This window comes from Episyrphus balteatus, chromosome 3 (assembly GCF_945859705.1).
Source record: "Episyrphus balteatus chromosome 3, idEpiBalt1.1, whole genome shotgun sequence".
NCBI classification, from domain to species: Eukaryota; Metazoa; Arthropoda; class Insecta; order Diptera; family Syrphidae; genus Episyrphus; species Episyrphus balteatus.
In genome coordinates this window covers 109797196-109822222 of record NC_079136.1, presented here as the reverse complement: position 1 = coordinate 109822222, position 25027 = coordinate 109797196, and the positions used below count along the sequence as shown (strand labels likewise).

Here is a 25027-nt window from a genome sequence, read left to right as displayed (position 1 = left end):
TTTACTCAACCGTCCTCTGATTGGCATGCATTTAAATCTTAAAAAAAAAATTTAATTGCCAGCGAATGTTGCAGAAACTGTAGCAAAAGTACTGAAAACCAACACCACAGCAGAAAACACAGACTACCTACTTCGTGCAATTCCGCTGCAACATTCGAGCTGTGCCTACTCTTAAATGTTGCTTTTGCAAAATTGAAATACAATATATGACAGAGTCGTATGTAGTTGATGCTGTGGATAAAGTTATTTGGATTTTTCAGTTGTAATATAAATTTTAAGATGTAAGTTGTGTTTTATTTATAAGTGGTGTTTGGTGTAAATATGACGACTTTATTCATAGACTGTTGGATCTTGGATGTAACAATATTGTGCTTCTATTACATACCTATTAGATACTCTTTGTAATGGCGTATACAAATGTATAAAGTAAGTGGGATCACGGATTCACCCCGTACAGTTTCGGATGGATTTAAAATCCGAATAAGGATTTTATCCAAGCTTTAAAACAAAATTTGAATTAGGAAGGTACAAAAAATACATATCTTAACAGCAAGTCACACCTAGCTGATACCAGTAGCCATTTTATAGGTAATTGATTTCGACAACAACTTCAATTTTTTTACATTGAAGTTGTTTATTTATCTCTAAGAGGAGCTATTTATTAAGAACAACGCAGATTTAAGCATGAAAAGTTTGAATTATGGGTTACAAAATAGGGGAGAGTGGGGCTAAATGTAACAGGGGTAAGAATTAACAGCTAAAAAAAGCGATGTTCCTTTCAATATTAAGAAACGCGTAAAGGAGAAAAATGCTCAATTTTTGAATATCTACCGGCACATTTTCTTCAGATGAAGATTAGACGACAGGGTGAGAAGTTACACTAGTGGTGCCCAAAAAATGCATGTTTGTAACTTTTTTTTTTAATTTTATTTTTGGTCTACCTCTTTACCCGAAAAAGATAGAGTGCTAAGTGTTTTTTTGTTATATGCAACCGTGTTTTGGCTCAAATTGCGTGTATGTGTTATGTCTATATCAGTTTCGCTTTTTTTTTAAATTGATTTTATGTGCCAAATTTCATGCTGGGGCTAGTTGTAACATTTTTCCGGGGCAAGTTGTACCATGTAAAAACCTACCTATACTGAAAAACTGTTTACCTAATATAATTAACAACCCTGAATATGAATGCTTGTAATTGAATTTGTATTTATTTTGAAATTGGAAACACATTTTTGAACCACCATTTGAATTCATAAAGCTTATAAAACAATTTATGAATTCGAATAACTTTTATTTAAGACTACTGTCAAATTTTCTCTGGAAATCTTGGATTTGCTCCACTTTTTACAAATTTGCACCAAAATTTCATGACTAAGATTTGTTTTTATTGTTATTAATTAAAAACAAATAAATATAAACAAATAAAGGTATTTTTCTCTTATTTTTAGTTCTTGGTACAACCTACCCCGGTATGTGTTACACTTTGCCCCGTATGTGGGGTAAGTTGAAACAACACGATTTTTTTTTTGGAAGCTATATTTTTCAACATTACCGTTATGTTTTGCTAAATTTTTATGATGGATCTTGGAGCTAAAACATGGGTCTTTAATTTAAAAAAGGTCTGGTTGACCCACTTTCAAATTTGTAGGAGAACCATCGATTTTAGAAAAAAGTGTTACATTTGGCCCCACTCTCCCCTAGTATATTTATATATGCTTTCACTTGAAAACTGTACAAAAATAGTTCATTCCTTTTTCTAACCTCATTTAATGCATATCAAAATTAAGCTTTCTCTGACTTTGATATGTGGTGCATTTTTGTTACCACATCGGTCAATATGCAAAACAAATAATTTATTTGAACCAACAAAATAAATTAACTTAACGCTTTGAAAATTAAATTATTTAAATGTATTCTAGCCTTTTGAGAATTAGAAAACGCATTCAGTGTCAGACAAACAATTTTAAAATTAATCGAAACTACTAGACACAATTCGCTACGACCGAACGAACACGCCAATAGCTTCGCATTTGTGGGTTCCATGATTTATAAATATTTTCCCATTTAATAATTTTCCTTGGCTCAGTTCTCAGCGTTAAATTTTGTGTAAAGCAATTTAATATTAAATTTAATTAGCATATCTAAAGTTTTGTAAAAAAAATTTCGACATTTTTTTACGAATGCAAAACTTATCCTTTTCAACAAATAGCAAATCCACCATACAAACAATACGGCCGGCCGCGGGGTCGCGTTGCAATTAAATTCCAATTATTTTCAACATTGACAACACGTTCTTTCTCAATTTTTCTCGGTCATTTTTGTTTTCATTTGTTTAGGGTAAATGTGTTAAGTCTATACTTGGAAATATACAAAATATTTTTAATCCCTTAAGAAATAAACAAAAAAGGCTTATTTATCATCTTACTTAAGGGGTTATATCTAGTTGTAAGTGCAAAAAAAAACCTTCTTTTTTGTGGATTTTTTGTAAAGAGGCATTTAATTATATAAACCTAAAGAATACATATCCCTATAGCAAATTTAATGTATAAAAAGAATTCGCTGTGTATTTAAAAAATATTGGGTTCCGTTATTTTTGTAGTAGATCTCCTAGACGACCTCCAAAAAAAATGTGTCTGGCGGTGAGCACGATTACTCCGGAACGGCTGGACCGATCGGCTTGAAATTTTTACTGAATTTTTTTTTGATACTTTTGTCAGGTAATGAACGAAGGAAAAAGGTTTTTGACAATAATTGGATTTTTTATGCCATTTTAAAGTGTAAATTTTCGTGAAAAAAAAACGATTTTTGTCTTTGAGAAGCCGCCATTTTGTCAAAATTTTGACTATTCCTTCGTTCATTACCTGCATTTGTCTATCCTGGAAATGAATATTTTGGATTTTTCAATTTTGGGTGATTTGTATCAGAGATATCTTGCATTTTTATTAATTAAATTAAATTAAATTAAACATTTTTTTTTATTTTTTTCGTCTTTTCGATTCAGAGTTTTAATGAAATATGTGATTTGAAACTGGTTGATTATTTTAAAAACTTGCCCAGTTACCTTTTTTACAGTTTTCAAAAAGGTATTAAAGTTTCCAAAGTTGAAGTTAGAAAGAGAGAGAAAATTTGAATTTAACAAAACAAAGGTTTTTCAGAGCAAAAAACAAACAAAAATAAACACATTTCTCGATAGACCGGGCGGCGGCTGCAGAAACGCTCAACTCATCGAGCTAAAGAAAAATTCACTTTTGTAGCAAAAGATGACTCTGAGTAACTTCGAAAACCAGAGGTCTTCCCGTCCGCATCCTGGCAGGATTGGCGTAGCAGGGTGAAATCGGGTGCATTTTTTAGGCACCCTTCAACTCATCGAGCTAAAGAAAAAAATTGCCATGTTGGTCTTAGACTCAATTAGTGTATCAAAAAACCACAGGTCTTCCTTTCGGTAACCTGGCAGGAGTGGCGGTAGGGCGCATCAAAGTGGTCGATTTTTAGGGCCCTCCTAACTCATCGAGCTAAAAGATGAAATTGGTGTCAAATGAAAGGTAGCAATGTCTTCTTTAATAATTCAGAGGTCTTCCTGGCCAAATCTTGGCAGTTTTTGCACGCGAACAGCTTAAGGTTGGAAACGATGAAAATGAGTTTTTTTGTTAAAGTCTTGTTTTTTGGTGTGTAGACCGGTGATTTAAGAAATTGTTTTGTTACCAAATCAAAGATAACAACATGAATTTACTAAATCCATAAAAAAAATTTGGAATAGATTAAAAATTTCTAAAAATAGACCATTAGAATGTCAAAAAATACCTATATTTCTAAGCAATTAATCAAAAAGTATGCTCTGCATTTTTATAGTTATCAAACTTATGTATGAAAAAGATGCCAAATCGAAGGTTAGAATGTCTACTTTTATATTTCAGAGGTCTTCCAAGTCAAGGCTTGGCAATTTGGTCACTTAGACCATTTTAAGACCCGATACTTCTAACCCGATTTGATTTTTTTTTCTGTGTTGACCGACTGTGGACCCTGGACTTGTCGAGATAAGGGATCAAATTGGTAAAAAACGAAAGGATGGAGCTTCTTCTTTTATAATACAGAGGTCTGCCAAACCAAATTGGTAGTTTGGCCACGCAGTCTATATTAAGGTATACTCGGTTTTCTTTTTTTTTTGTGTTGCCCTTTTGCGCACGCGTCGAACCATCGAGGTATTTAAAAGACGAAATTGGTACCAAATGAAAGATAAAAACGTCCTCTTTCGTGATTCAGAGGTCTTCCAAGCCAAAACTTGGCAGTTTGGTCATACGGGCAATTATAAGGTTGCAACATTTTTTTTTCTCTTTTTTTTCTATGTTGACGCGGTAGGGCGCGCGTCGAACCATTGAGTTAGTTAAAAGACGAAATTGGTACCAAATGAAAGATAAAAACGTCCTCTTTCGTGATTCAGAGGTCTTCCAAGCCAAAACTTGGCAGTTTGGTCATACTTGCAATAATAAGGTTGCAACATTTTTTTTTCTCTTTTTTTTTCTATGTTGACGCGATTGGGCACGCGTCGAATTATCGCGGTAGTTAAAAGACGCAATTGGTACCAAACGAAAGATAAGAACGTCCTCTTTCGTGATTCAGAGGTCTTCCAAGCCAAAACTTGGCAGTTTGGTCATACGGGCAATTATAAGGTTGCAACATTTTTTTTTCTCTTTTCTTTTCTATTTTGACGCGATTGGGCACGCGTCGAACCATCGAGGTAGTTAAAAGACGAAATTGGTACCAAACGAAAGATAAGGATGCCCTCTTTCGTGATTCAGAGGTCTTCCAAGCCAAAACTTGGCAGTTTCTTTACGCAGCCTATTTTAAGTTGGGAACCTATTATTATCGCGATTTGGCTTGATTTTTCTGTGTTGACCGACAGGTGGACCCTATTTTATTTTCTCTTTTACTGCCTGTGTTGAACGCTTGTGGTGTGGGGCCCTTGAAACCATTGAGCTAAAGGAAACAAATATTTTCTTAAAGATTAAAAAACTGTAAAGGGATTTTAAAAAAGATTCTTCTGAAGAATCAGATAAACTATCCTCACAATTATTTTCTTCTTCTTCTATTAGGATGGCTGGTTTAACTCGTGTTAATGCCCTCAAACCAGAGCGTTCAACACAGGCAGTAAAAAGAGAAAATAAAATGGGGTCCACCTGTCGGTCAACACAGAAAAATCAAGCCAAATCGCGATAATAATAGGTTCCCAACTTAAAATAGGCTGCGTAAAGAAACTGCCAAGTTTTGGCTTGGAAGACCTCTGAATCACGAAAGAGGGCATCCTTATCTTTCGTTTGGTACCAATTTCTTCTTTTAACTACCTCGATGGTTCGACGCGTGCCCAATCGCGTCAAAATAGAAAAGAAAAGAGAAAAAAAAATGTTGCAACCTTATAATTGCCCGTATGACCAAACTGATAAGTTTTGGCTTGGAAGACCTCTGAATCACGAAAGAGAACGTTCTTATCTTTCGTTTGGTACCAATTGCGTCTTTTAACTACCGCGATAATTCGACGCGTGCCCAATCGCGTCAACATAGAAAAAAAAAGAGAAAAAAAAATGTTGCAACCTTATTATTGCAAGTATGACCAAACTGCCAAGTTTTGGCTTGGAAGACCTCTGAATCACGAAAGAGTACGTTCTTATCTTTCGTTTGGCACCAATTTCGTCTTTTAACTAACTCAATGGTTCGACGCGCGCCCTACCGCGTCAACATAGAAAAAAAAGAGAAAAAAAAATGTTGCAACCTTATAATTGCCCGTATGACCAAACTGATAAGTTTTGGCTTGGAAGACCTCTGAATCACGAAAGAGAACGTTCTTATCTTTCGTTTGGTACCAATTGCGTCTTTTAACTACCGCGATAATTCGACGCGTGCCCAATCGCGTCAACATAGAAAAAAAAAGAGAAAAAAAAATGTTGCAACCTTATAATTGCCCGTATGACCAAACTGCCAAGTTTTGGCTTGGAAGACCTCTGAATCACGAAAGAGGACGTTTTTATCTTTCATTTGGTACCAATTTCGTCTTTTAAATACCTCGATGGTTCGACGCGTGCGCAAAAGGGCAACACAAAAAAAAAAGAAAACCGAGTATACCTTAATATAGACTGCGTGGCCAAACTACCAATTTTTGGTTTGGCAGACCTCTGTATTATAAAAGAAGAAGCTCCATCCTTTCGTTTTTTACCAATTTGATCCCTTATCTCGACAAGTCCAGGGTCCACAGTTGGTCAACACAGAAAAAAAAATCAAATCGGGTTAGAAGTATCGGGTCTTAAAATGGTCTAAGTGACCAAATTGCCAAGCCTTGACTTGGAAGACCTCTGAAATATAAAAGTAGACATTCTAACCTTCGATTTAGCATCTTTTTCATACATAAGTTTGATAACTATAAAAATGCAGAGCATACTTTTTGATTAATTGCTTAGAAATATAGGTATTTTTTGACATTCTAATGGTCTATTTTTAGAAATTTTTAATCTATTCCAAATTTTTTTTATGGATTTAGTAAATTCATGTTGTTATTTTTGATTTGGTAACAAAACAATTTCTTAAATCACCGGTCTACACACCAAAAAACAAGACTTTAACAAAAAAACTCATTTTCATCGTTTCCAACCTTAAAGCTGTTCGCGTGCAAAAACTGCCAAGATTTGGCCAGGAAGACCTCTGAATTATTAAAGAAGACATTGCTACCTTTCATTCGACACCAATTTCATCTTTTAGCTCGATGAGTTAGGAGGGCCCTAAAAATCGACCACTTTGATGCGCCCTACCGCCACTCCTGCCAGGTTACCGAAAGGAAGACCTGTGGTTTTTTGATACACTAATTGAGTCTAAGACCAACATGGCAATTTTTTTCTTTAGCTCGATGAGTTGAAGGGTGCCTAAAAAATGCACCCGATTTCACCCTGCTACGCCAATCCTGCCAGGATGCGGACGGGAAGACCTCTGGTTTTCGAAGTTACTCAGAGTCATCTTTTGCTACAAAAGTGAATTTTTCTTTAGCTCGATGAGTTGAGCGTTTCTGCAGCCGCCGCCCGCTCTACGAACTATTGCTTGTTTACGAGTATTTCTTAAAATAATTTCTTTTTTTGTATTTTTGCTTAAAAAATCCTTCGTTGCAATATCTGTTACTTACCGTTTTTTAAGCTATTGCATAGATTTTAACGCAGGCCTGGCATGGGGAGCTAACCAAGAAAAAACGTAACGAAAAATTAGTACATTTATGATGGTATGTGTGTATATGCATATAATACGATTGTACGAAGCTTGCATGGATGTGTGAATGGTTTTGGTTCAGCCAGAGAGGGTTATATAAATTGTGTTAGACAACAAAAAGAGGAGTAAGGAAGAAGACCATACATTGTTCTGTATTTTCTTTTCTTTTGTTTTCTCTTCCCATTCTTCTCTTTCTTGATCAACTTTTTGTGATTTGTGAAGGAGTAAAGCGTTGGATTGCGCTTGCGATATTAAATCAGAAGAGAAGAGAAAAAGTATACTTGTGTTTTCTTATTTTTTTATCTGGAGAAGTTTATGACATGAGATTGTGTGTATGCATGTTTTCAAATGTGACCTTGGTGTTGTATATGAATTGATAGGTAGATACAAAATATAACCATTTGTTTTGTGTAGTGTAGGTAAACAAATTATAATTGCATAAGTTGATAAAAAATGCAATGCAATAGCTTTACCGCGGCAGTCCTCGAGTGCCACAAATCTTTTTGTAATCAGTTACATGTCCTTTGAAGTCCAAAATACCTACCTAATGATCAGTAGAACATAGCAATTCATAGACTTTAAGGATAGAAGTGTGTACCTTACCTTAATATAATACTTTTTAACACCAACATACTATGTGCATACATGTTTGTGTTTGTATAATTAAAGACTGCATTTTGTAGTTATTTTGGTGTGATGTCAGGCATATGACTTTGTTTTCTTATATGAGTTCATATCACAAACTTTGCTTGGCATTTCACTCTTTATTCCCACATGAGAAACATCATTCATTGGACGTTGATTGGTTTTGAGGTCGAGCTGGTCATACGTGACGGATAAGTAATCTTTGGAACATATCACTAGAGTAAAAGTTGTCCAAGTATTATATGAACCACAACAAGGGTCAAAAGTGAAATGCCTCGGTCTTTTCATGTGCTATAGGATAGGTTATTATATAGGTATGATACAATAAATACATAGATCCTCTTTAATATGTACTCAAGAAGCAAGAAGCTAAATCCAGAAATAGATTTTCGAATTATTTTATATATGAATACCTATCGGAAAGAGTGAGACCAAATGAATCCTAGTGAATAAAATATCAGTAGAACACAACATTTTACTTTGAGTGATTTTACTGGGGATCTGCTCTCCCAATGGAATCGAAAATGGTCGAATTTATTCCTATCCTTATACGAATGGAAAGAAGTGAATGATTTTGATGCATTCTGGTGAAGTTGTTAATTAAAGGAATATATGGTCCCTTTTGTAATAAAATAGTAATAAAAAATAATAATAGGTATGCAAACTATGAAACTGAAAGGATAAAAACGGAATCGATTTCATGCTTTCGAAAGAATTATTTGACAATTTCGAAATTAGAGAAAAATGTTAAACTACATATACATAAATCAGTGATATCCAAACTAAGTGTGGGAAAGTGAAAGAAGATGCGGTTAACTTGTAAGTCAAGATCGTAAATTTTAAAATTAAAAATGTCAATCGAATTGCCTTTTACTATAATAAAACACGTATTTTTTAAAAATGATGATGATTTACTTAGGCCCATTTTCTTCACTATTGCTCAACTTGAAGCAAACTCCAAAGTTGGCGAACTTGAGAGTTGACTTCAACTCGAGAGTAGAAGCAAAAGTTGAACATTTGTTTTCTTCACTATTTTGTTCTCAACTCTCGAGTTTGAAAAACAAAAGTTGGCCAACTTTCAGTTAAACAAAATATCCCTGGGATATTTGTGACATTTTATTCAAATAAATTTAAAATAAATTTTAAATGTCATTTGTTTTGTTTAATTGTCTTATTTCTATCGAATTTGTTTTAAAACAAATTAAAAATCGGTGGATAAATTTGTTTTTTTATTTGGTGTTGATTTTTTTTTTCAAAAGATTCTATTTGGTAGCAATAATTTTAAAGCGATATAAAAAAAAATTTACGGGATGTGAAATGATCAATATATTCATAATTTACAACTGTCAGTGATTCGAAAATATATTATAATGTACATATCTTCATAAATTAACTAAAAAGTGCAACAATTGCTGAATTGAATGAAAAAGCGAATACAATTTAATATTTTTCTTTAAAAAAATAAAAAAATTAGAGCCATTTTTTTACTAGATATCTTTTAGTTTAATTTTCCATTTTTAAAAAGAGGAATCATTACATTATCATACAATTTAAAAGAAAAAAAATATATGATGTTTTCCTACAAAATCTCAAGTTTGCTAGCCCCACTTTCATTTTTCCGAGAGTTGAGAAAATCTCAAGTTGATAAACTCTAAAGTTGAGAATCGAAAGTTGGAACTGTCAACTTTGAGTGAAGAAAAACAAAATCTCAAGTTGAGAATAAAAATCCTCAAGTTGACTTCAACTTTTAGTGAAGAAAACGGCTCTTAGTTATTTCGAAATTTAAGGAGCAAAAAAAAAATAAGTTCAAATACTTAATCTATTTTTGTATATAAATGCAAAAATTCAAACACTTTCCTAAAATCAAAAAAAAAAAACCCCGTTAGTCTTGTGAGTTGTGTTTTTAAATCCAGAGGAGAATTTCTCTTCTGAGAAGCGTTCTGCCTGTCATATTCGTGCGAATTCCGGACGACATGAGGATGTTTAATATGTAGGTAACTTATTCTTTTTTTGTTTGAACTTTGAATAATTATTGGAATTGTTTTCTTTTTTCGATTTTTCTTTATAGGATTTTAATATGACTTCTTTAAAAAAAAGTAGTGTCCGACCGAAGGTCGATTTTCAGCCGAATTATTAGGCTGAAAGAAAATCTTTGGCGGAAGACGAAGCCTAAGGTTGAAAAAAGTCAAGAATTCTCCTTACCAAATGGATAAAAATATTATTTTTATTTATTTATGATGACACACATGTGTTTTGAAATTTTTGAAGAAGAAAAGATTGGAATTTTTTCTTCGGTATTCAAAAATTTCAAAAATTGACATTTTTCCGGCGCCTAGTACGATGCTCCATATAATAAACAGATTCTTCGGCTTCGGCCAAAACTTCGGCCTAAAATTGCCGAAGCCGAAGGTTTGGCCGAATGTTGTTTTTTTGGCCGAAGCCGAAGCTTCGGTCGGACACTAAAAAAAAGTATTACAGGAAAATACTTAGCCAAGTCTTTGTAAGCGTAGTTAAAGAACGAAAGAACATGTCAATCATTTTAATGTTTCTTTTCCTTTATCCCATTAATTTTTGTTTCTTGTCCCATAATAGTTGGCCAATTATATCTCTTATCTTTGCCGAAAAAAATAATTCTGTGTGACCCTTAATAGTGATAAGCCAAAAAATATCAAAATGATAAACGATCAAATTTCGTCTTGGGTCTATTTGAGAGCTCTTTTGTGACAACGTTTATTGTAACACATTTTTGACGGCTTTCACGGTAAACAACCAGTAGGTGCTCACGCAATTGTTTAAGCAATTGTATGTTATTGTTTACAATATGAAGTGTTTGCTGAGCTACAACCACAATTACCAACAAAACACGAAATTAATCATCCGGAAAATAGCGATTATATTGCAAACTTTTATATAATTAATTGATGTCTAAAAAGTTCCAAAAACTTATTGGTTTATAAAAAATATATCCTCACTTAACTCCAAACTCTGTAAACCCTTTTAAATGTTAAAACATTTGAACAATAAAAAAAATAAAAAAAAAAAAATAAAATGTTTTGCATTTTTAATGCATGAACTGTTGTAGATATTAATGTTTATTCCAGATAATTAATTCAACATAAATGTAATACAATATTTTTTAATTCCATGTGTATAACGATGATTATTGTGATATACCTGCGCGTTCTACAGGTAGATTACTTAAATGAGAAGAGAAATATAAATCTTATCTATGCTCACAGAATATACCTTTTTTGTTTGCGTGGCGGAGTTCCATATAATAATTACCATGAAGATAAGCTCTGTAAAACAGAATTAATTATTATCCCTATAGGTGGTTATTGTATATTAAAATTTACTCGTGTGACTGCATTGTGTGTATGTGTGATGTGTGTGTGTGTTTTTTGAACAATAAAACAACAATGATTTATGTGCATTTTAATTATAAATATTCTTCTCAAAAAGTGACAAAATAATACAAAAATATCTTTTCCGTCATACTTCTCTCGTTACAATATTCCACGAACACGAACGATGATGCTTCTGATGTATCTCCACCAATACCTCTCATCCTGAATACCGCCACTGTACTGCCGTCAATGTCATGCAACGTACATCCTAACAACGTGCACCGTCATATGTTTCATCCCCGACTGTCATGCTGTGTGCGGCTCCATTTGAAAATTCGCACATGCAACACTCTACTCTTGCTCCAAATTTATCTACATCCACCCCCATTAAAATGCTCTCCTCTGTCCTTCCCGACCATATATAGTTCCACCTGACATCCTCGATTACCCAACGAGTACGGATATGGTAATTCGGGAGGGAAGCAATGTTACATTGAAATGTGCAGCGACAGGATCTCCAGCTCCAACGATAACATGGCGAAGAGAAAGTGGTGATCCGATTCCTGTGCCCAATGGACCAGATGGTAAGTATAGAAATGCAGGAAAAAACAGGAAATGAGTGAGTAGAGTATAGATTCTATGTGCATTATATGCATGGAAAGAAAGCTCTTTTTAGATGGATTTTTAGGGAAAAACATTACCATTCGTCCCATCTCTCATGTTGTTAGATACTCCTCTGCTTTGTACGCTTGTGTGTGTATTGTAGCAATTTTCACAAAAATGTTAGAAACAATTGGCTTTATTTCAAAAGTAGGTACTATTCGTTTATAGAGAGAGAGAAAGACCGACAACCAACCGACAAGGACTGGGCTTACGGACAAAATATGTTTACCCGAGCAATAAAATTTGTTATAAAGTTAAAAACGGAGCAGTGGGTACGAGAATGTGGTGGGAACACGGTTTTATTTTTTTTTTTTAATTTTTTTTTTGTGGGAAATTTGAATTTGCATATAGGATCCGACCCTCACGTTATTATATTGTTTCCATAGATACTGGGATGGTCTTGCATATGGAGTATTTTTTTGTTTTGTTTAAGGAATCCTTGCGGTTATCCGAAAATTAGAACAATCCCACAGTTTAAGTTTTTATTTAATGTGCACAACAAATTAGAAAAGAAACTAACGCAATAAATTTCTATAAATTTCCTGTCTATATAGAAGTATTTGTGAGATTATTTCACATCTGAGCAGAGGCGTACATTGAGTTGCCGGGGCCCCGGGGCAAGACTAAATTTTGGGGTTCCTTTGATATTTGGGGGCCCCTTTGTTATAGCAAATAAGAACAAATAAAAAAGTACGTATACATACACCCTACTTTTTTTGGGATCCCTGATGTTTTGAGGTCCCTGAGGTATGTGACTGGCTACCAATTCATTATGCATTACACTGAAGAATATAATTTGTCTCTCTTGTATCCGAAGTGATTCAATGCAAATATCTTATCTTTTTGCTTCGTTAAGTAAGCTGCCATCTCTGCATTGTCTCCAGTTGGGGCCCCGGCATGTCGAGGGCCCTGGGGCACCGCCCCGCTTGCCCCAATGGTGTGTACGCCCCTGCATCTGAGTCTGTATGTAGTTGGTGTTCGTTTTTTTATAATTGCGGGGTTAAAAGAAATTAATACCAGTTTTAATTTCAGACACAAATTGAACAAAAATGATTTTTTAAAGATTCGTTACAAATTGTTGGTCAAATATCTAGTTTTGTTTTACAAATTCAGATAAAGGAAAGGGTACACAGAAGTTATACAAATAAAAAATATGGTTTAAGTTTTTATGAAAGGAATTTTGAAAAATCGAAGAGTGTTTTAACCGTGTGAGATAGGAGGTCAGGGAACTTTTTAAACCCAAAGAGACTTAAATCAAAACCTACTAAATTTTTAGGTTTATTTGGGTTTATCATTAAAAAGTAAATACCTTGATAACATTCAAAACACGCCTAAATATTCTTTTTTTAATTTTATAAACCTGCACATCCCTAGGAAAATGGCGACTTCCCCTTGAATAAATTTTTGAGGTGAGATTTTCCATAGAAAGATATTAACAGCGGCGTGACCTCAAATTTTTTGAACCAAAAAATGAAAAATGAAAATTCGTCTTAAACGATTTCTATCTTCGTGACCTCAAGTCCACGTAGGAGTTTAGTATTCGTCTATGGGCCATTTGCTGACTGAAGAACTTAAGCATTTAAGTTCTACATAAATCCTTATGTGACAGATTACGCAGGGGAAAAAGTAGGGAGTAAGAGTTTATGTTCAACATAAATTGTTTAAGATTCGATTCGATAAAACGCTCAAACTTTGAGATCGACGTATAAAACCAATTACAATCAGTTATCCACCTCAATTACAATCGTTTATTCTAAAAATTATATACCAAATATTATCGTTTTCCATCCTCTGTTTAGGAGCAATTAAAATAAATTGCACGACTGGGGTCGCACGTACTTGCTCTTATGCTTAAAGTAACTATAATGTTTAAAATTTGATATTTTGAAGAAATTTCATAAGTAGTATAAAAAAATTAAATCTGTTTTTATAATTAATTAAAAGACCGTTTTAAATTATCTTAAAAAAAAAAATATATGCCATTTTATTTCTTGTATAAAAAGGTATTTTTAGAAAAAAATTTTCGAAAATTGAAGGAGCCGTTTTTTAAAAAAATAATTTTTTATATATAAAAAATGTTTAACATTTTTCAAAAAAAAAATTGGTATGCCATTTTGAAGAAATAATTAATTTACACATAAAAAACTAAATTTCAAAATTTTTCATTGATCCGTTTTCAAAAAATTGATTTTTCAAAAAAAAATTTTGAAATATTTTTTAAAAAACCAAAAATGCGTTTTTTGAAAATTTTCTAAAATTTTAATATTATCTTTACTTAAACACTTTTGTATAAAAATTTTCATTTAAATCGGGTTAATGTTGTACGAGATATTCACAAACGAAAAAAACCGTTCTATGACAGGTACCGTTAATAACGATAAAAAAAAAATTTTTTTTATTTCAAAAGTTGGCTCTTATGTGTAGTACTACACACAAAAATTTTAATCAAAATCGTTAGAGCCGTTTTTGAAAAAAATTAACTTTTCTATTTCCGTTATATGGCAGGTACCGTTAGTTTTGGTCATAAAAAAAAAATTTCAATTTCCTCTCTAGGGAATCACCAAAAACTGCTAACTACCAAGTTTGAAGAAAATCACTTCACTCGTTTAGGCTGCAGCTCCAGATAGAGACAGACACACAGACAGACAGACAGACAGACAGACAGACAGACAGACAGACAGACAGACAGACAGACAGACAGACAGACAGACAGACAGACAGACAGACAGACAGACAGACAGACAGACAGACAGACAGACAGACAGACAGACAGACAGACAGACAGACAGACAGACAGACAGACAGACAGACAGACAGACAGACAGACAGACAGACAGACAGACAGACAGACAGACAGACAGACAGACAGACAGACAGACAGAATTGCCGGACCCACTTTTTTGGCATTCTCCATCATCGTAATGTCATGTAAAATTGTTATCTCGAGTTCGATTTTTTTTACGAATCCTAAACTTGCCCTATAGTACCTATATCGCAAGTAAAAAACAAAGGAGAATGGGCAAGTTTGTATGGAACGTGGACGTTACGCGGCCATGAATGAATTTGTTATTTTTTGATGTAATTTAAGGTTTACATATATTGTGCAGAAGTTTTATCCTTGTGACGTACTTCAAAAACGGATAAAATGCATTTTTGCATTTAACACTTTATATAGATTGTCTCATTGTTATAACTTAATCGTGTATTTTAAGTGCAAAATATGATACTCTGTCATTTTCCCTGATTCTGAAGACCTTTATCTTGAATATCCAACCACTAGAACCCAAACTATAAGCATTTTAAAACAACAATTTCAAGCCTATTTTGAGAGTTTCGTTGTTAAATTTTTTGTTAGTTTGAAAACTTTCGAACAAAATCTTGAAATGGTTGTCTAAAAAATCTTATATTATGAGTTCTATTGGTCGGATTTTCAAGATTTATGACTCAGACTCAGGCAAAATGACAGAGCATCATATTTTATGTTTCAAATAAAAATATAAATCAATTTGTCCTTCATACATTGAACAATGCATTTACAATACTAATACTGCATTATCTTGCATTCTTAATGCAATACAGCGTAACGTCCATAGTAAAAGTTTTTCCTATGTTATAATTCTTTCATTTGATACCAATTTCATTAATGGCCGCTCAACGTCGAAAATGCCCATTCTCCTTTCGCACTGAAAAAGCAAAATAGTTAAAAGTATATATTTTGTATAGTTACAGGAAAATATTTTGTAGAAGTGTGCCAGTACGAGTAAAAGCTTCAAGTCTCAGGGGATTTTGAATTTTTAAGTACAAAATTTGTTTTTTGAATATCTCCTAAACGTTGAGTGGACAAACGATAATTTTTTGTTTATATCTCAAGGTGGACAAACGGTCGCGCGCAGTTTGAATTTTTGAAAAGAAGTAGTTTTGGCTGATTTTAAAATTTCCAGTACATAGGTACACTGTGGTGTATGCGTAAATTGTTGGGAATTTTAAAAATTTGGTTTTAGAATATCTCTTAAAAGTAGGGTGGACAAACGATGAGTTTTGGTTTGTTAAATTGTTTGTTTAATAGTTTTTTCTACGTGATTTTTCGTACAGTCCTCTCTCTGAAAGCCAATATCTTCTAAACGATGCGGCAGCTATGAAAAAGCACATCCCAATATTTTTAACGGAAACGATATTTTCTATATATAACACTCTTTTGAGCGCACTACCTTTAAAACGATAAGTGTTACTAAAGCATTTCTTCAGCTATTTTGTGCAAAACGTTATAGTCTATAATATGAGTTATAAATATATGTCAAAAACTCGAAACTAGGTACAAAAATTTGCAATTTTTAAATTTTGACGAAATCATTTTTTTTTTTCTTTTCTAAAGACTATTTTAACAAAAAAGCAAATGAATGAAGGAGCAAATTATCTACCAGTTTTTCGAAGACAACTTTTCGATAGGGCTCATCGTTTAAGAGTAATAGGCAAAAAAACGATATTTCGTCATTTGACACATTTTAAGACCACGATATCTTTTAAACGATATGTCGTAGAAAAAAAAAGTGTCACGACATTTTTTTTAGAGAATTACAAAACCTACAAGACATCCCTATACTTTTTTTTATATAGCTTCTCCCGTTTCAAAGTTAGAAAAGAAAAACCTACATTTTCGACATTAAAACTTGTGACTTTTGGGGACTTTTGACATTTTACTTAAATCGACATTTAGGTAATTGCTCTGTATCAATTTTTAGCTCTATGCGAATTATTTTTGGGTTGAATGTCTATTTTGACCGGACTATTAGGGATATTCACGATTCGATATTGAAATGTTGAAGGATTTATCATTATAATTATTATTTTATTTATTTTTTTTTTTTTCTTTCAAATACAGTTATCAGCTATAATGGATCGTATTTAACAATTCCAAAAGTAAATCGACTCAACATGGGCGCGTATCTGTGCATAGCATCCAATGGTATACCACCGACTGTCAGCAAGAGGGTAATGCTAATTGTTCACTGTAAGTTTTAATTAAAAAATGTCTTTCTTTTATCATTTTACTCTGCTATCAAACTAGATTTACATCCCATCCTGAAAGTATCCCGTAGGTACGCATGCATGTGAAGTATATTTGTATCTTTACTTGCCTGAACCAAAAATAAAGGAAGAACTATATAAACGAGAATTGGTTCAAATATCCCATAGCAATGCACTGCATATGTAGGAAGATCGAAATGATGATGGTGGCTAGCATCATCATCATCTGTGAGGAGGGTACTTTTAACGTCAAGCTGTGTGTGGTAGAGTCAAGAGAAAGTGGATCCGTAAAGGGTACCTCGATATTAAACCAATCCAGTGCTGTCCACCTCAGATATGTGCAAACTTAAAGGGATTCCATTTTATTGTCGCCTCAAGTGTATTGTGATTTCCCCCTCCTATCGTCCCACACATATTCATTTATGTATAAAGTATCTATCTTCTCTCGAACTTCTCGTATGCAATTCAATTCTTAATAAGTGACTTTTAGATTACTTCCTCTTAGAACCAAAAATCCCAAAGACATAATCCTAAAGTATTTTAAATTTCAAGTGACTTAATAAGCATTTTCTATTATTTTCTGTGACTTTCATCAACAACAACAACAACAAAAACAACAATGCCGACTTTCATCTTCGTATTTTTAGTTCCACCAATGATCTGGATTCAGAATCAATTAGTTGGAGCTGCCATTGGTCAGAATATCACATTGGAATGTCAGTCGGAAGCATACCCAAAGTCCATTAACTACTGGATGAAGAATGACACTATAATTGTACCAGGTTAGTATCTATATTCGTTGTTATTTTCTTCTCTTCACGTTCTGTTTGTGTTCAATCCAAATAAATCCTTTTTGCCAGTCGTCGTGTAATTAGATGTAGAATAGTAGAGGTAGGAATGTGATAAGAGCTCTGGGGTGAGTAGGATGATAGTTTTAGAAGAATTTCATCGGTAAGAAAGTTTCATTTGAAGATTTTTTTTTTGTCAGAAATTAATTTATACTGTAGGTATAACGATTGTAAAGATATTTCCCCCAAATAAGAGGGCATCTTTCAATTGTTTGAATACCTACTTCTTCTTTCTTTTAATTAGAAAAATCAATTTTTTTTAAATCCAGTCTAATATGTTTTGCATTCCCATTAGGAAATATACCAACTGCATTTTCACATAGTCAGAAAGTTATCTAAGAACTCCAGGTTATTTCATTCATAAATACTTTAATCAAATAGTAGCTTTAAAATTATATCAAACAAAAAATTAACAAATTTAAAAAACAATATTTAAGAAATGGATTAAATCAAAACTGATAAATAAAGGAAATGCAAAACGCATAAGGTACCCAAGGCCGGACGCTAATTTCCTTTTTGTTTGTAATTTTTAAGGCTTCTCTTCGGAGTTATGCTCCTACGTGCTACGGGCTTAAAATTCAATAATTGTAACAACAAGTCAACAATAAAAAAAAATTAAATACAAAATTACCTATCGTCAAAGCAAAATTTTTGAAACCCCATTACTGATATTTTTAAACAACTAAAAACTTAAAGAACTCCGTTTTGCATAAAATTGATGCTCGTGACCTGAGTTTACAAAAGCTCAATTTGACGAGAAGCCCTTAAAATAAAAAAAAATGTGATTGTGGCCTTACATACCCGTTGCACAACAATATGGTTTTGAAATAGATTTTGTTGTTTAAAAGAAAGTTAACAGTGCAATAAAATATGTCCTCTGCTAAAGGTGAAAAAATAAATAGTTTTCGAGATTTCTTGCAAGACAGATATCCTAACCAATAATGAAATTTAAAGACCACTTAAATGTTTATTTCACGCTACCAATAAACAATTTAATATAGTGGTCAGGTTAAAGTCTAATACTCGTTTAAATTTTATGGTTGGGAAACTCACTAAGGATGTGCCCTAAACTTAACATTCACTTGTTAAGATTTATTCTCACGTTTTGTTTATTGAGCCTTTCTAAGACTTCCAATTTTCTCACAAAATGCCTTCAAACACAAAAAAAAATATTTTGAACACAAACACAACAACACGTACAATATTTGCATAAACTTTTTTAAAAAGCCAGAATCTCATTTATATCTGTAAAATTTAAATCCACTAAAAGAGTTTTTGAAAGAATGGTCCTCAGCTAAAACAAACGATATTAAAAATTTTTAAATAACTTTTTTTCAAACTGTTTCTTTAAAATATAGATTTTTTTTTAATTTTTGGGCATAAATATTATCAGATGAATTCCGAAAAGAAAATTTAATATTTATAATACAGTCAAATAAGGAGAAAAAAGGGGTAAATCTCGGAATGAATGTTAGTAGACATTTTTTTTGCTCAATATCTTCCTTTTGCCATTCTATAACATATCTCAAAAGTCTAGAAAAATCTCATGTCCGCTTGTCGCGATTTCAAGGTCAAATCGCGAAATGGAGATTTTCAAAATTAGCAAAAATAGGCTATGGTATTATATACACATATGATACATGATTTCAAGGTATTTTTTAATGCTGATTCCAAAAAATCTAAAATCAAGACAATCTGACGTCTCTGGAAAAAGTTATACCTGTTTTTCATCTGTCAACTCATATTATTATAACAGTTGCAAACTTACTGCCGAAAAACCCTTTAAAGTTATGGTAGATGAACCAAATTTTGCATGAAGATTTTAGAATCCATCATTATTAAAAATGAAAACAATCCATTACAAAAAATATATATACCTACGAAATAATGGTATCTTTTGATGGAGGGGCAAATTTTAGGATATGCACTAAAGAAGATTCTTGTTCATCTTAGGAATAAGTGCTAATAGGCTAATTTTTTCATTTTAATCTTTGTTTGGATATTCTTTAACTACCCTCAAAAATCTAAAAAAAATCTCATGTCCGCAAGTCCTAATTTTCTTGGTTTGAAAATAAGGTGCAGATTTTAAAAAATTGGAAAACTACACTTCAGATATTTGTGTCAGATCAACATGAATAAGGTGCATTACTTTTCAGGGATGGTCAGGTTGACTTGTTTGTGAGTTTTGTTGGAATTAGTGTTAAAAAATACCTTTAAATCATGTCGCTTATGTTGGTATACATATAAAAATTTAAACTTTTCTTATTAATTTTTTAAAATCTGCACCTTATTTTTAAACCAAGAAAATTAGGACTTGCGGACATGAGATTTTTTTTAGATTTTTGAGGGTAGTTAAAGAATATCCAAACAAAGATTAAAATGAAAAAATTAGCCTATTAGCACTTATTCCTAAGATGAACAAGAATCTTCTTTGTGCATATCCTAAAATTTGCCCCTCCATCAAAAAATACCATTATTTCGTAGGTATATATATTTTTTTTAATGGATTGTTTTGATTTGTAATAATGATGGATTCTAAAATCTTCATGCAAAATTTGGTTCATCTACCATAACTTTTAAGGGATTTTCGGCAGTAAGTTTGCAACTGTTATAATAATATGAGTTGACAGATGAAAAACAGGTATAACTTTTTCCAGAGACGTCAGATTGTCTTGATTTTAGATTTTTTGGAATCAGCATTAAAAAATACCTTGAAATCATGTATCATATGTGTATATAATACCATAGCCTATTTTTGCTAATTTTGAAAATCTCCATTTCGCGATTTGACCTTGAAATCGCGACAAGCGGACATGAGATTTTTCTAGACTTTTGAGATATGTTATAGAATGGCAAAAGGAAGATATTGAGCAAAAAAAATGTCTACTAACATTCATTCCGAGGTTAAACCCTTATTTGACTGGATTATTATTACAGTTTTGAAAAAAAAAATTACTTCAATTTCATTTTATTTTTTGACAAAAGCTGAATTTTTGCATTCAAATAATTGATTTTCTCAAAGACTTTGGCAACTTTAAACTTTTGCTATTTTACTTTCAACAATAAGGGCTATTGAATGAAGAAAAAATAACTTTAAATTTAGTGTTGAACTTGAAAAAAAAGTAAGTTATATTTTTTTCAAAACTTTTTTAAAACAAGTTCTTCGAAAATGAAATACTTTTTAATTTTTTCATGAACTGTAATACATATTGACATTGTTCTTCACTACCATATTGTTATTTTCCTTTAATTGCCTAGACAATCTTTTGGCATTAGCAAATTTATGAAATTTAAGCAAAATTTTTGAAAAATATTTTTTGTTCACAAAAATCTTCAATTAAATTTAAAAAATTAAAATCTATAAACTTTAAAGTATTTTTAATTACCGACGTTTAAAAAAAGATCATCAAAATCAGAGCTGTTCGACCGGGTTCCCTAATATTGCCATTTTTTTAGCTTTAGTTACTCCACTACAACAGGTCCATAAATACATATTTTTTAACTTTAATTCCTTTTATGAAGAGTTAGTAGGAAAAATTCGTTTTTTTTTTATCCATTTTTGAATTGTTCGTAACGAAAAAAATTCACCTGCTGGTTAATATCGAATGCAAAAAACTATCCATTCTGATGCCATCTGACACTCTCACCTCTGAAGCGGATGATTCATGAATAAACCATGGGAATCATATGAAGGAGTAAAACGTTTCCCGTCCTCCTGCTCGTGATCCTGGGGTATTTTTGTTTGGATTTCAGTTTGTGGTATTCAACGTGGTAGCGAAAGGCTATCGGCTATGTATATATATGCATAAGGTGATAGTGAATGCAAATCAATTTAAGAGTGACTTTGGTTAAGCAAAGGCTGCTCTCGTCCGGTCAATTCAATATAGATGGGGAATGGGATTCCGGATTGGGCATCAGAGTAATTCTGGACACTATTCAATTGGATTGGAAATAATCTCTTACTCTTTTACTGCTTGATGTTTGCTGAAATTTGGCATTTGAATTTTATTCCATTTTTTTTTTTTTTTTTTTTTGTACTTTTTTTTAGGTGACCGCTTTGTGCAAGAAACCCTAGAGAATGGTTACAAGATAACAATGCGATTGACGGTGAATGATGTTGACATTAAGGACTTTGGTTCTTATCGTTGTGTGGCTAAGAATTCACTTGGGGATACAGATGGAGCAATTAAATTATATCGTAAGTGATTTTCTTTTTCAATCAGAGAATGGAATATTTTTTTTTGAATGTATGAAAGAGAAAGACGCTATGTGTTGTGTTTAAATTGAATAGTACTGACATTGAAAATAATTTCTTGTGACATTTTGTGGTAACATTGAATTTCTAGAATTTATGTTTAGCAACACTTTGACTAATTGCATATGAATGCTTGAGGTTGAATGTACATACCACATACATAAATGTGAGTGGATATAGCTAATAAAGCAATGTGAAGGGAGATGAAATTGTATTGATCAAAATGGTATTTGACATATGGCGAAGAATTTTCGCATTATGTTTGTGTTGTTAAAAGTGCAAGATAAATTGTCAAAACGTTGTTTTCCAGTTTTAAGCAACGTTTAACGTTTTTTATAAATAAAACAAAAAATTAAACATGTAATATCAAAAATATTCATATGAATACTTTTGATGTTTGTTTTCAATTTTTCACAGAACGAAAATCAAATTTATAAATGAACAAGTGACAAGCTTTTCGTTTAACTTATTCATAGAACCAGAATTGGCCCTCTGCTAATTTAAGCGAACAATGAATGAAATGAAAACAAAAATTAAAATGTGGGTGAATTTCACCCCAATTTTTAAAAAATCTAAATTCCCTTATATTGGAGTTTTTGTAGGTAATAGTCGTTTTCGAAGAGAAAAGTTGGTAGAGAAGTGATGATGGTTTTAGAATTGACAAATATATATTCTTAATACTTTTTTTAATTACTCTACCTATTAGGGCAAGTATTGGTTTGGGGTGAAAAAAAATTGGAGAGGTGTTAATCAGAATTAACTTTACGATTATGGAGAAGTCCGAAAAAGTGGGTCCTGTAATTCCGTCCGTCGCTCTGTTCATTTTTGGTTCCATCTGTACACATACACATTCCACAGCCAGGCTGTGACAGCCTAAATGGGTGGACGAATTTTCTTTAAATTTGGTAGTTACAGATAATATTTATGATTTTCTGAAAGTCGATTTTTGTTTTTGTTTTTTTTTTTTTTATATCTCGCTTAGAAAGTGGCGTGCCGTACCACAGCTGCTCCCGCTGCACCACGTCCACACAATGGTCAAAAACTTTTACAGATGTATAAGTCGTTTTCGATCTTATTTTGAGTTGAACAACAAACTGCCAGTTTGTACAAGCCTTAGGTAATAGGTGGTCTAGTGAGTAAGGCGTTGGATTGCTAATTAAAAGTCCTCTGCACACGCGGGTTCGAATCTACTTCTCGACAGTTTTTTTTTTTTTCAATCCAAACTTACATTTATTTACCTTGGTATGGCGAAATTATCATACATAATGAAAGTGTGCAACTATAATGCGACGGTGGTTGTGCGGAGAAATTTTTCCGCCAAATGGCGGTGGTTTGGCAACCAAGATTTTTTTTTTCTAATTTGATGGAGAGCTCAACCGAAAATGTATGTGGCTTAGATATAGTTAATTAGTTTCTATAGTTTATTTTTCAATAAAATTGAAATCGTTTACGAAAAATTCATAAAATTACCGTTTTTTCAAAAGTTGTCTCTTACATATGTATATTAGGTACTACAAAAAAAAAATGTACCTATTCATAATCGTTTCAGCCGTTTTCGAAAAACAAAATAGCTTTTTTATTTCTGTTATATGACAGGTACCGTTAATTTTGGTCCTAAACAAAAACTTTCAATTTCTTTTCTAGGGAATCACCCAAAACTGTTTGCTACCAAGTTTGAAGAAAATCGCTGTACTAGTTTAGGCTGTAGCTCGAGGTACATACAGACAGACAGGCAGACAGACAGAATTTCCGAACCCACTTTTTTGGTGTTCCCCATAATCGTAATGTCGTAAAATTGTAATCTCAAGCTCAATTTTTTGTCCGAATCTTAAATTTGCCTTATAGTACCTAGGTATATCGCAAGTAAACATTAATTTAAATTCTCTTTTGATTTTTGTTTTTGATTTTAAACAGTTCAACATAAATTAAACTATATCAAAAAATGTATCCTTCCGTTTTGCAGGATAAGTCGTCATCAGTCTCCTCATTTATTTCCACATACATGGATATACATATCTACCTACGCGAATTTCAACACTAGAACCTACCTCATAGTCAAATCAATAACACCTTTTCATCTTTGCATTTGCCTCTTCAGCTCCCTTGTGGCATAATAGGCATATCTCAACTCATTCAACCAAATTCATTCAAAATTCATATAAAAAAAATTGTTTTCCCAATAAAATTCATCTCCAAGTTAAGTAATTGACACAACACCACTTATGTAGGTATCTCATCGCCATTGCGATATATGTTAATGGCACTTGAACTGTAAATGATCAACAGTACCTACAACCACCACTTGATAAAGGTAGATCCTATAAAAAAGAGTAACTGTGTCACGAAATTCTTTCCGCTCAGTAAATCAAATGAACTCAATAGCTCATTCATGTCATAGGGTTTAAAGAGACTTAAAAAATATTTTTACATTTTTTTTTTTCACAACGAAAATAATTTATTTTTCCAGATATTCCCCAGACGACAACTATTACTACCGTAGCACCAACTGTTCCCCTGAACACAATGCCAATGGTTATACTCAAATACAACAAAGGTGGGTTGACATTTTGCAAACGAAAAATTGTGAAAAAAATAAGCTAAACAAGATTTGAAACCCCATCCCTCTTTTTATGACTGTAAATGTAAAGTATTTTTAAAAATATTTTTGTTGATAATATTATTTGTTTCATGTTGACTTTCTTTTGAAAGAAATGTTTTTCTTTATAATCATTGGCTTGTGATCATTGCAATTGTTAATTTTCTTTTTGTTAAAGGTTTAATTGATTTGAAGATTTTTTCTTTTGAATTTAATTTTAGATCAACGTTACAACAAAGTGCATCGGACAAAATCAAAAGCAGACCTTTCTCCATCATCACTGAATAATGTTTATGTTGGAGCAACTTCAAGCTTATGGAATTCTCCAGACCAAATAAATAGGGACCAAAGTGAGTTTAATTTTGTATACATTAGTAATTAAAAATAAAATGCATTACACGGTCGCAAACTT

At 32.4% G+C, this 25027-nt stretch overlaps 1 protein-coding gene across 5 annotated transcripts in view; it reads left to right on the top strand.

The window, feature by feature from the left end:
- LOC129913231 (opioid-binding protein/cell adhesion molecule homolog) overlaps positions 1-25027 on the top strand; it is a 91941-nt gene that overhangs the window by 53877 nt on the left and 13037 nt on the right. For 4 of the 5 annotated variants that reach the window (XM_055991812.1, XM_055991813.1, XM_055991811.1 and 1 more), the window contains exons 6-11: positions 11654-11812; positions 16771-16899; positions 17564-17698; positions 21813-21962; positions 24487-24573; positions 24837-24965. In XM_055991812.1, coding sequence (XP_055847787.1) covers positions 11654-11812; positions 16771-16899; positions 17564-17698; positions 21813-21962; positions 24487-24573; positions 24837-24965 — 789 coding nt within the window. The remainder of the gene's footprint in view (positions 1-11653; positions 11813-16770; positions 16900-17563; positions 17699-21812; positions 21963-24486; positions 24574-24836; positions 24966-25027) is intronic. The other variant, XM_055991814.1, reaches the window with a different exon arrangement.